Source organism: Elephas maximus, chromosome 20, assembly GCF_024166365.1.
Source record: "Elephas maximus indicus isolate mEleMax1 chromosome 20, mEleMax1 primary haplotype, whole genome shotgun sequence".
Classification (NCBI taxonomy): Eukaryota; Metazoa; Chordata; class Mammalia; order Proboscidea; family Elephantidae; genus Elephas; species Elephas maximus.
In genome coordinates, this window is record NC_064838.1 from 76611701 (window position 1) to 76625256 (window position 13556).

Consider the following 13556-nt stretch of genomic DNA (forward strand, 5'->3'; position numbering starts at 1 on the left):
ATCAAAATCCACAAAGTATAAATAATTATTTTACTTGACATAACTATGTTTTTAGAGCTTGTAGGGCATGAAACCATTTTCAGCAGCACATTTGGCCAACATTTCTTTAGGGAGAGCTCTCATCTCATCAAAAAAAAAAAAAAAAAAATGAGAGTGAGGAATAGAAAAACTATGTCTCAGTTATTCACTTTAAATTGGCACTTGGAAGTTAAACAGCAAACTTATGTGTAATTTCAACCCGAGACCAAAATGGATACAACTTTTGGACAGGAAAAAAAAAATTTTTTTTCTATGTAAATACCTACGATGACTTTATTTCCTATTAGTTTCAGAAATCTAGAGAGAACATTCCTCTCTTCAGGGAATACAGTGAAGGACTAAACCCAGGACCAACAGGAGTTGATTGGATGGAGAAAATTATTAATCTTTACCATGGAAGGTAAGCATTTATTCTGACTGCATTCTAAGCTCTGAGTGCTGCCTTTGACTCAGAGCTAAATGAATTTATCTATGAACTAATCCCCTGGTAAGTGAAAATCCATCTAACCGAAAGGAAGTAATTTTGCATCCAGACAAAAGAAATTAAGTTTGCTTATCTCTACATGCATATATTTGTATATCTAGATTATATAAATTATATTTTTCCTTATAAATAAGCTGATATTAATCCTTTTGGAATGTGCATTTTTTCCTTTTGAGCGTCCTCAAATATTAAAAAAATAAAGCAAATTTTTTTTTTTGGTATAACATTGGGAAATTCGCTAAGAACTAATTAATGATAGCATTCGTAACCTTATGTGGGGTTAATCTGAGGAAAAATAGAAGGAGCTGACAGATGAGTGAAGTGATTGACTTGCATTTTAGGTAAAGGAGAAAAGATAACTACAAAGAAAAAGGGGCACAAGTCAAGAAAACTGAGGGATGCACTGAAGTGGCGATTCATTGCTCCCTTTCTCCTTCGTTACTCTTTATGTGAGAAGCATACAGCGGGTAATTAAAAGCATGGAGTGTTGTTGGTTTGGGCACCTTAACATCAGAGGATCCTGGACACTAACGTGGAGTACATTTAATGAGCGGGTGAGAAAACAGGTGAATGGTACGAGAAAAAGAAGGGCTTACTTCCATGGAGAGCTGGTACTAGCAACAGGAGAAAACTTGGAAGCTGTGGGGAAAAATTCATATCTGCTTTGATGTTTTGGACAAGAAAAGATGAGTTACAGGAAGAACTAACCTAACAGTTCCAAGAATAATTCCAAGAATAGAAGAGCTATCAGAGCCACTTAGGCTTCAAATGCTATCAGATTTCATTTATTCTCCATAACGCTGTTAATATATGTCAACCTTTTAACGTAGGGCCAGGGTTTGCATGCCTTAAATGAGGTACTTACCTTGAATGTAAACAACTCAATAATCCAGATAAATAATGTTTTCATGAAATATTTTTATAAAATAATGCAAAAATACACAATCAATGGAATATCAAAATTTTAAATAAAGACTGGATTTGAACTTACACTAGTACACATCATACTGGCTCTCTTCCAGCCTAACAAGAGGACAAGCTATAAGGGAACGAGAAATGCATTCTACCTGTGCTCACTTTTGCATCCTATACATAGGGTGACTATAAATCTTAATTTATAACTTGAGCTATTGTAACTGTTACTATCATTCCTTTTAACTTTCAAAAATGACATGATTATAATAGTAAATTATATGATAAGCCCACTAATACATAGTTTAGAATGAATGACTTTAAATATAGTATAGGATAGCTGATGGAATAACTTGATTTATTTCTACAACACTCATTCTGATTCAAGCCATGCCAAATCAATACTTCTGATGGTAACTTGTCATTTTTTTTTTCAGTTACGTCTTCTGAGAATTGACTGCATTAGGCTATGGAAAATATCAATAATGTCACTGAATTTATTCTGTTGGGACTTTCTCAGAACAAGAAAATTAAAAGTTTGTGCTTTCAATTATTCTTACTTTGTTGCATAGCTATTTGGATGGGAAACTTGCTCATAATCATTTCCATCACTTGCAGTCAGCTAATAGGTCAACCCATGTACTTCTTTCTTAATTACCTTGCTCTCTCAGACTTGTGTTATACCTCAACGGTGACGCCCAGGCTGGTCACGGGCTTACTGGAAGAAAGGAACACGATCTCTTATATTAGCTGCATGGCACAGCTTTTTGCTATGCATTTCTTTGGGGTGATTGAGGTCTTCATCCTCACAGTGATGGCCTATGACCACTACGTGGCCATCTGCAAACCCCTGCACTACACTGTCATCATGAGCAGGAGGAGGTGTTATGTATTGGTCTTTGCTTGCTGTACTGGGGCATTTCTGCATTCCTTTATGCAATGTCTCCTCACTATCAGTCTACCTTTCTGTGGCCCCAATGAGATAGATCACTACTTCTGCGATGTCTATCCTTTGCTGAAACTGGCCTGCACTGACACATACAGTGTCGGGATCCTGGTTGTCGCCAATTCAGGCACGATGGGTTTGGTGAATTTTGTTGTCTTCATGCTGTCCTTTTTCTTCATTTTGTACACCGTCAGGGTTTACCCAGCTGAAAGCCGCAGCAAAGCTCTTTCCACGTGCAGTTCTCACGTAACAGTTGTGGTTCTATTCTTTGTGCCTGTCCTGTTTATTTACATTAGACCAGCCTCCACTTTTCCAGAAGATAAAGTGTTTGCCCTTTTCTACACCATCATTGTCCCCATGTTCAACCCTCTGATCTACACTCTGAGAAACATGGAGATGAAGAAAGCATTGAGGAAAGTTTGGTGTCAGAATCCATTTTTGATTGGAAGGCAATTGGCCTGAAGGCTACATATACTCCCCATTACACACTTTCCAAGTGAGTTAAATGCTAGGCTGGTAAACAATAATAGGTCGGTGGTTTGTACCCATAAGCCACTCCATGGGAAGAAGATGTGGCAGTCTGATTGCGTAAAGATTACAGGCTTGGAAAGCTGATGGGGCAGTTCTACTCTGCCCTGTAGCGTCAGTATGTGTCAGAATCGACTCTAAGTCACCAGTTTTATTGATGGTTATATGGCCTCTTATTCTGTCTGCATTTCCCTTCAAAAAAGGAATATCAAAAATTTAGAACCATTTTTTTTTTCACTCAACACATTCTTTTCCATATTCACTGTAAAAAGGCTAAAAAAAAAATAAAAATGTATGTGGGGTCTAAACAATAAAATATTGTAAGAAATAATAACTATATAGAAAAATTGAAAGTGTTTTTCTAACATAACTTTGATGATAAAATAAGTATTGTGCTTAGAAAAGAAAGTACATAAAATTGTTTTTTAAATATTTTTATCATTGTTAATACTTGCAAATTAACTTTTGTAAAATAATATTCAAAAAATATTTTTAATAAAAATATCTCACTTGCATTTACTTTATCCTTTAAATATATTTTTCGTAATATAAGAATTATAAGCACAAAAGTTTTGCAACCTATGTTCATATATGTTTAAGTCATCTTTTAATGTAACATTATAATAACTTATTTCAATCAGTACAGGATATTTGGGAGAATCTTTTCCTCCTAACAAAAAGCTACATAATCTCTAGTTTGAAATGATGATCTAATTATTATTTTATTTTACAGGTGAGTAAACTTGGAGGATTCAATTTTTTCTTACCATGAAGCTGAAAACTAGAGAGGCAGTTAAGTAGTTAAGTAAAGAAAAAACAACAAAAAATGAACAATAATATTTTATAGCTCTGTATGAGAAAGTGGAGCTCACAGATCCTCATTACCAAATGGGTTCTCTATATTTTGCCAAATATTATTTTACAATTTCTTCAACTGGAACTTAGATAATAAAGGAAAATATTTTACCTAAAAATTTAAATTTAATTGCCTTGACTAACATCACTGAAGTAAGAAAATAAGTGAGGAGTAATAAATATCAACAACATGGTGGTGCTTAATTCCCAAATGGGTCACTAAAACAGGATGATTAAAAGTATGTGAAAACCAGAGATATTTCATAAGATATTCATACATTAATTCAACAAATATTTATTAAGTTTTTAAAATATTCTATAAACTATGCTTGTTACTAAGGAAATAGCAGTGAGATAACTGTGACATGACCCCTACCCTAATGGAACTTAAAATCTAATGAAAAATACAAATAAAAAAGGGAAATAAATCAGGAAAGGAACTAAAAGATGAGCTCCAGTGATGGCAAACTATTGTTCAAAAGTCTTGGTTTTTACATTGTCTGGCTCATGTTCTCATTTGCAAAGGGACTCACAGAGTGGAATTGTCCTAAGAATATATTCATTTACATCTCGTTTTGTCCTCCGATGCCTTTCAATTTTTTTCTTCCCTTCCACAAACATTTGGTTGCATCACCTTTCCTTATGACATTTTCATCTCCATGTTTCTAAGCACGTAGATAAGAGAGTCGAGCATGGGAACGATAATTGTGTAAAAAAGCATAACCATTTTATCTTCTGGTGAAGTTGTTGCACTCTAATAAATAAAGATGACAGGTAAAAGAAAAAATCACTACAGGGATGTGAGAACTGCAAGTAGAAGGTGCTTTGCTGCAGCTCTCTGCAGAATATGCTCTGAAATTAGACGTTATCATAATGTAGGAGGATCAAAACCATGAAGACCACCAATCCCATCGTACCACATTTGGCAATGACTAAGAAACCACTTTTGTCTGTGTCGGTGCAGGCCAATTTCAACAAAGGATAGACATTACAGAAATAGTGATCTATTTGATTGGGGCCGCAGAAAGGTAAAAAAAAAAAAAAAAAAAAGATAAGAAGGAATAGACCAAGGGGATCAGGAGTCCACCAGCACAGGATGCTGTGAGAATTGAGTTACATCTTTGCCTGTTCATGACAATAGCATAGTGCAGTGGTTTGCGGATGGTAACATACAGGTCATAGGCCATCCCTGTGAGGATGAAAACCTCAGTACCTCCCAAAGAAGTATGTGGTCAAAAGTTGTATTATGCAGTTTTTACAAGAAATGGGCTTTCTTGCTGTCAATAAATCACTCAGTAGTTTGACTGTCACAATGAAAGTGTAGAAAAGATCTGAGACAGCAAGGTAACTAAGGAAGAAGTACATGGGCTGGTTAGTTAGCTGGCTGCAGGTGATAGAAATCATAATAACTACATTCTCCAACCATGTAATGAGCTAACAGTGCCACTAGGGCCCCTTAGTCTAAAAATGTTCTTGGTATTACAACTCAGTAACCCAGTGCCGTTCTTAACCCAGTGCCATTCTTGGTATGAGGGAGCTAGAAATATAGATGGAAGTTTAAACATGGTGAATCATTCACTGATCTATGGGGAAGGTGACATGAACAGGAAGAATTGCCAAGAAGGGAAATAAAATCTCATTTGTGGCCTTGGAAATGGAGAAAACTGGAGATTCACACATTTATTTAGCAAAATTGATAGGACATCAGAAGGCACTTAATTAGTGGAGATATTAATTTTCTACCAATAAATGCAGACAGAATGATTGGCTTTGTCTGTGAGTACACTAGCAACCTTAGCTTCTGCACAGGCTTAATTTTGTGTGTGAGCTGTAATTCTCTTGTTTTATTATCAGGGGAGGGATGGGGGAAGCTAATTCATTTTTTTTTTTTAATTTCTATGCACAAGATTAAAATAATAATTTTGTGTTTGTTCAGATGAACAAGCCATTACTTTAATACGTTAAAGTCCAGCTTTCCCATGTACTTATAGGCAGGGGCAAAGATTTTAAGGACCTAGTGATGGTTTATATATATATATATTTTTAGTGATGGTTTATATTTTGGTTATAGTGTTTATTACATCAGAAACATCGAAAATGTGGAATGACGGGATAAGAAAATTAATAGATTTATTAACATAGCTACCAGATGAATGGCTATGCCTTTTCATTTGGAAAAAAATAAAAACTACACATATTAGCTTATCCTGATGTATAGGACCGAGTTATGAACTCAGTAACCATCCTAGCTGACAGGGAATGTGGCCAAGGGGCAAAAAATAATAATAATAATAATAATATTTTTTCTTTAGCAACATTCTTTCTGTGGAAATTTTTCTTTCCTTTTAATGTAAAGAAAAGGAACAACAAAGTGACAATTACATGTGGAATAAAAAACGTAACATGATGGTACATGGATAAAGCGCATCACTTGTATATAATGTGATAAGCAGATTTCTGATCAAAACTCCCCAAGGGAACCCAAAGAAAATGCAAGAATGTATTTTTGTGTCATTAATATTGTCAATTTATAGAAATTATAGAAATAAAATGGGGCTCAAAAAGCAACCTAAACAAACCAAACCCATTGCCTTCTAGTTAATTCCAACTCATAACGGACCTATAGGACAGGGTAAAGCTGCCTCATAGAGTTTCCAAGTCTGTAATCTTTATGGATGAAGACTTCCACATCTTTTTCTGAAGGGCAACTATTGGGTTTGAACCACTGAGCTTTTGGTTAGCAGCTGAGCACGTCAACCACTGTATCACCAGGGCCCCTCCCTTAAAGCAAAAACCCCTCAAATTTGTTTTCATCACAACTCTACATATAAAGAACAAGAGGATTCAGGCATTGTCGCCTAGGGGGGGAATGTCTAATGACTGAGGCTGCTAAATTACATGCAGCTGAGTTAACTGGCCAGCATACACTTTATAATCCAGATTCTTTCCCAGCTGTGCAGTGTGTCTGATAATGTGGATCTAAAAGAAACCCACCTGGTGAGTTGAGTACTTGGGAAGATAAATTCAAACAACATGCACGGGATTCTTAATGTCCTAAAATAAGAAGAAATGTAGGTTTAGAATTTGGACTTAATATTTAGTTTGGAGCCCTGATGACTTGGTAGTTAAGAGCTGAGCTGCTAACCAAAAGGTCAGTGGCTTGAATCCACCGGCTGTTCCTTGGAAACCCTATGGAGCAGTTCTACTCTGTCCTATAGGGTCGCTATGAGACGAAATTGACTGGACAGCAATGGGTTTAGGATTTAGTTAGTCATGTAGCCTGAATATCTTAGAATCATTTTAGTGATGCAAATAGAGATTGTGGTTTGACTTGTTTGGATGGGTAAATTATTATTATTCCTCTTGCCTGTGAACTGTTGTTCTGAATACATGACTTCCTGTTGTTTCTGGGAACATTTGTCCAATAACGTGTCTGTTGTCACCATAAAGGTACAAGTCTCCCTCCCCCCAAGAATAGTGGAAGGACTATGTTGAGGGAAATGTGAATTCAAGAAGCTTAAATGAAATAATCAGCACAGCAGGAGAATGGCCAGCATGTCACTGAGGAAAGAGAAATAGCAAGAGAAAGAAAGCTTAGAACAGAGCCCCAACAACTGAAGCAGAAGAACCTGGGGTGAGTTATTTCCCCTCCCTTCCCTTTATCCCACCTAAGTGTGTGATATCTGTTCAATGTAGTTTTGAATCCATATTTTAAATAACAGACTGACTGGCAATCAAAGTTAAATATAGGCATCCTCTCTGAATTTTATAGACTAATTTCTTTCGAGATTAAAACAGCAATAAATGCAAGTTGCTGTCCACTGAGGGTGTAATGTGGTGTTTCTAAAGGACAAGCAGTCAGTCATTGACAGGGAAATGATTCTAAGCTGAGTAGGAAATTTCAAAAGAGAAGAAAACATTATAAGCACTTCTTATAGAAAGTCAACAGAGTATCGATTAAGAAAAAAACATGATTGACAAGTTACCAAGAAAATAAGAAAATCTAAACTGAAGAGACAAATAAGCTCCCTGCAACAACCACCACCAGGATCACCCTTCCTCCTCCCCCTCAAACAAAACATCAAATAAAACTTAACCAAAAACCAGGAGCTCACTAAAAATCAGATAGAAGTATTTCAAAACCAGAATCTGTGTTTACCTCATCTCTATTTACTTTCTTTCATAAATATGATTATGGTGATAATGGTTTTATCATTTAATATCTTACATGTAACATATACTGTTTTCAATCTTTAAATTTCTTCATTGAACAAATATTTACTGATTATAGGTAGCATGCATTTAATGAGGGATATAACAGAGGTATAAGACATGAAAATAGTTACTTGTTGAACCCCTACCATGTTCCGGGTGACACTTGGATACCCTTTATCTAGTCAATTCTCACAAGATTTTGGGAGCGTAGATATCATTATCCCCAGTGTACACATCAGCAGTGTGGTGGTCTTAGAGAATACATTGCATATGGAAGCCACACAGGTTAGGAAGATGTAAAGCCGAAATTCAAAATGAAATTTGTCCAAGCATTTGCCAATATTTCAAGGAGCAGTATAAAACAGTCTATGTGCCCCTGAAGAACGTAAGATCACCCATTATAAGCATTTATAGAGTTTGGTATGAATTGAAGATGGAAAGTCTTGAGGAAGTGATTCTTCCCTTTCAAATCATAATAGTACCAAACATTTATAGATTACACTCTGTGAATCTTCACAGTGCTAAGTATATCACATTTTGCTAAGTGTCTTGCCATGTGAGGTATTTGCTGGTTTAAATCTTGACTACCTCTTATTAGCTCTAGGACTTTGGGCTGGTTACTTAATGTCTATATGGTCAGTGTCCTTTTTAGGAATATAAGTTTCCTGATAATGCATACTTCATAAAATTATTGTGGAGTTCATGAGCAACGCAAACAGTTAACACTCTCGGCTGCTAGCAAAAAGGTTGGAAGTTTGAATCCACCCAGAGGCACCCTGAAAGAAAGGCCTGGTGATCTCCTTCTGAAAAATCAGCCACTGAAAACCCTATGGAGCACAATTCTACTTTGAAAAACGTGGATTCATCGTGAGTCTGAGTCTGTTCTAAGGCAACTGGTTTATTTGTGTCTGTAATAGCATCCCTCGTGTCTGAGAGAACGAGGAGATTCAGCGCTTTCGATTCAGACATGTGAGCTGTAACTGTCTTACTCTATACAGGTGGGCTGCAGGTGTCGGGAAGCCCTGCTGGTGCAGCCGTTAAAGCTCGGCTGCTAACTGAACGTTCACAGTTCAGATCCACCAGCCACTCCTTGGAAACTGTATGGGGCAATTCTACTCTGTCCTGTAGGGTCACTATGAGTCGGAACAGACTTGATGGCACCTAACAACAATGACAACACATGTTATCTATCATTTTTTTATCTTCAAGTTTGGGTTTAACTTATTATCCAATTACTAGCCACATATTAAAATTAAGATGGCTGAAATGGCTTAATGCAGATAATCTAGGAGGTTATCTGGTTTTGCATGAAAGAATTAGGTAATTATGAAAAAGTGAGTGTTTTAACATCATATTTTCCTTCCTATATCTTTTTGGTTATGAACTCAGGCTCTGAACTCAGAAATTTCTGCTTTCAAGATCTGGTTTGATAAATGCTATTTAGGTATTCTGTATGCACTTAACCCAGGAAAGTCTCTACTATATTTTACCTCTCTGGTGGAGCCCTGGTTGGATGGTGGTTAAGAGCTCAGCTGTTAACCAAGAGGTTGGCAGTTTGAATCCACCAGCAGCTCCTTGGAAACATATGTGGCAGTTCTATCCGATAGGGTTGCTATGAGTCAGAATTGACTCAATGTCAAGGGTTTGCTTGTTTGTTTTTTCAAAGGGATTAGTAAGGAGCCTTTGTGGTGTGGTGGTTAAGTACTCGGCTGCTAACATAAACATCAGAGGTTCAAACCCACCAGCTGCTCCATGGGAGAAAGATGTGGCAGTCTGTTTCCATAAAGAATCAGCCTTGGAAACCCTATGGGGCACTTCTACTTTGTCCTATAGGGTGACCAGGAGTTGGAATGGACTCAGAGGCAGTGGCTTTTAAGGTGTTATTAGTCTTATATGTGCATCAAACTGAACATAATACCATAGTTACTTGCATAGCATTTTATTCTTTTTGAAGTTTTCCTTCATCTATTTTTTAAATTTGAAACTCAGAATTAATTTACTGATTTAGTTAAAAGAGAATTTTATTTCTACAGGATAGGTGAAGAAATATTGTTGAATAAAATGGAGTCACTTGTAGAGCTCACACCTAAAACTGATGGCTGAGTTAAGATTAGCAACCAGTCTAAAACTGTTCTTGCTGTTGCGTGCAGTTGATTTGATTTGGACTCATAGCAACCCTGTAGGACAGAGTAGAACTGCCCCATAAGGTTTCTTTCCAAGGTTGTCGTCTTTAGAGGAGCAGATCGCCAGGTCTTTTCTCCTGCAGAGTGGCTGATGGGCTCGAACCGCTAAACTCTCAGTTAGCAGTTGAGCACTTAACCATTGTGCCACCAGAACCCAGTCCAAAATTACGGAGCTAGAAATACGGGTGAAAGTTTACATGTGGTGAATCACTCATCGGTCTATGGGGGTGGTACGAAAAGGAAGAACTGCCAAGAAGAAAAACAAAGCCAAATCTGTAGCCTTTTATTAGAGAAAATTAGAGATACATGCAGAATTCTTTGGTTAGAATGTCAGAGTGCATTTAATTAGTTTGGATGTTAATTTCCTATCAATACATCCAAATGGAATGATTGTCTTTGAGTACACTAGCAACCTTAGTTTCTGCAGAGGCTTAATTTCATGTATGAGCCATAATTCTCAAATTTTATTATCAGGGGAGAAATGGGGGAAAATAATTCAGTTTTTTTTTTTTAATTTCTGCACACATGATTAAAATAATGGTTTTATGTTCATTCAAATGAATAAGCCATTACTTTAATAACCATCCAAGCAAATATTTTAATTATTGTTTTAAAATTTAAAAGAGGATTTTTATTTATAGGTTAGGAAATAGTTATACAGTAAAATCGGAGGTATGCTAAAAAGACTTCCTTCTCAGTGGCTTGCCTACAGCTAATTCTAAATCATAAGATTACACCATAGAAATAAATCCATCTGTTTTGTTAAATTTGTGTTTCAGCTCCAGACTTGCTGGATCAAAAAGGCTCTGCAAAGAGTGAAAGCCTTAAAGAGGCTTGGATGGTTCCACGGCAAGTCCCCTGTTTAAACATCTTATCACCTCTGGCTTCATTGGTATGAACAAAAAGATTTCTGCTGGCGTACATGCTTTGATTTGTCTGCTTGCTCAGAAGTTTTACTTGAGACATTAAACAGAATTTGCTAAATAGATAAATTTAAATGTTAAGGGTTCTTTACATTTTGTTCTGTATAACCTACTGACATGTCAAAACATATTAGAAGTGGTTTGTTTTGCTCTTTGTTTTTACTTTTTTGTTTCTTCCTTTCTCCCTGCCCTTTGCTTTCTATAAAACCTCCCACTTGCTTTTATTCAGGGAAGTACCTCCTAGTTTTTTTCTGGGAGATGTGCTTCCATCCATGGATATTTTTGAAACTGGATAAACTCTATAAAATTAACTGTGAAAGAATACACATATATATATATACATACATATTCAACAGTTTTATGCTTCTATTATCATTGCATTGAAAATTTAGTTAGCAGTTGAGCACTTAACTGTTCTGCCACCAGGACTCCTTAGTCCAAAACTGCCAAGACTTTGTCAAAAATGGTTGTGAAGCTCAAAAGAATCAACAAATAACAACTGTTTTATAAATTATAGAGTCATTAATGTTTCAGTTATTATCTAAATGTTATTGTTACTAAATTAGTTTTCTAACAGTTCTCAATAGCACAGTCCTATAAATTTAGCTACCATATAGAAAATAAAATTGTATGATCTTAAAATCATTTTGACCAGGAAGTAAACTTTGAGATCTGCTAGTCAAATCCCTTCATTCTAAATAGAATGCAATGTAATCAAAACTTATATGTACAATATATAAAGACAGTTTGAATCTCTTCATCAGTCTTCAAATATCATATTAAACCAACAGGATCAATCTGTGAAAATTTAGCCTTTGTAGTTGGTGTTGTTCAGGGCTTCTGATAATTTGGAAAAAACAACATAAAATTGATAACCAAATCATCCGATTGCCTTTATATAATTTTAAGTCTCAAAGTTCATCACTAATTCTCATCCTGTTTCCTTAAAATTTGTGATATACCTTCTGTCCTAATTTTGAAGCTGTATTTTCTTATCAATTTAATTTTAAATCCCATCCTTACTTCTGATATTTCATAAAGTTACTATATTTTTATCCAAATTAATGTCACTGTGTTTATTCTCTTGAGCCTTTCCCAAAACAAGGGCATTGAAATTCTCTGCTTTGTATTATTCTTATTTTGTTACATTGCTATTTGGTTAGGAAATTTGCTCATAATGATTTCTATCACATGCAGTCAGCTAATTGACCAACCCATGTATTTCTTCCTTAATTACCTCTCTCTCTCTGACCTTTACTACATGTCCACAGTGACACCCAAACTAATGACTGATTTACTGGCAGAAAGGAAGATCATTTCCTGTAATAATTACATAGCACAACCTTTTATCATTCACTTCTTGGAAGTATTGAGATCTTTATCTTCACAGGGATGTCCTATGACCACTACGTGACCATCTGTAAGCCCCTGCACTACACTGTCATTATGAGCAAGCAAAGGTATAACGCGATCATCATAGCTTGTTGTACTGGGGGATTTATACACTCTGCCATTCAGTTTCTTCTCACTATCTTCTTACCTTTCTGTGGCCCCAGTGAGATCACTACCTCTGTGATGTGTATCCTTTGCTGAAATTGGCCTGCACTAATACACACAGCATTGGTCTATTGGTAATTGTCAATTCAGGTCTGATTGCTTTGGTGACCTTCGTGATTGTGATGGTGTCTTTTGTTCTGATATTATTTACCATCAGGGCTTACCCTGCCAAAAGCTGTACCAAAGCTCTTTCAACTTGCAGTTCTCACATAACAGTTGCAGTCCTCACATAACAGTTGCAGTCCTGTTCTTTGTGCCTGTCCTCTTGGTTTACATTAGACCAGCTGTAACTTTTCCAGAAGAGAAAGTGTTTGCTCTTTTCTACGCCGTCATTGCTCCCATGTTCAACCCTCTGATCTGCATGCTGAGAAACATGGAGATGAAGAATGCCATGAAAAAGATGTGGTACGATCAATTGTTTTTGGAAAGAAAGTAGTTTGCATGAAAAAAGATGAAAGGCACTTTGAATTTCACTTTAGAGTTCCCCACTGAGCCTTAAATTGATGTACAATGATATACAAAGAATATCCAAGAGTATGCAAAAGATGGATCTGTATCTTGAGCATTTTCCCAGATCTCTTCTTGTTTGGACAATTTTGACATATATTTTGTGTTGATTCTTACTCTATTCTCCTCATATACATTCCTCAAGTTCTCCATACTTTGACATTTTATTTTTACTTTACAATTAAGCCTCTTCTCCCCTTGTTTTAATTTTTAACTTCATTCTAGTGAGCCCCTAGCCCCTATTGACAGAAATAGGAACCCAACTGGTAAAGGAGAAATATAGTTTTAATAGTCCCAGTCCCGACATCATCAATCAGTTGATAAAATGATGTATTTTTGAGTTTAGGCCAATAATTAGTGGAACATTTATTTCCTTTAGGTTCTCAGCCTTCATAAACATGATTGAA

The 13556-nt window shown here is 36.1% G+C and overlaps 1 protein-coding gene and 1 pseudogene across 1 annotated transcript; both read left to right on the forward strand.

Moving 5' to 3' along the window:
* The first annotated feature begins 1904 nt into the window (after nt 1-1904).
* Nucleotides 1905-2843, forward strand: LOC126063700 (olfactory receptor 4P4-like). The gene has a single exon (XM_049862107.1). The coding sequence runs from the start codon at nt 1905-1907 to the stop codon at nt 2841-2843; it is 939 nt and encodes a 312-aa protein (XP_049718064.1).
* Nucleotides 2844-8126: 5283 nt separating this feature from the next.
* On the forward strand, nt 8127-13078 carry LOC126063701 (olfactory receptor 4P4-like; annotated as a pseudogene).
* The last annotated feature ends 478 nt before the right edge of the window (nt 13079-13556 follow it).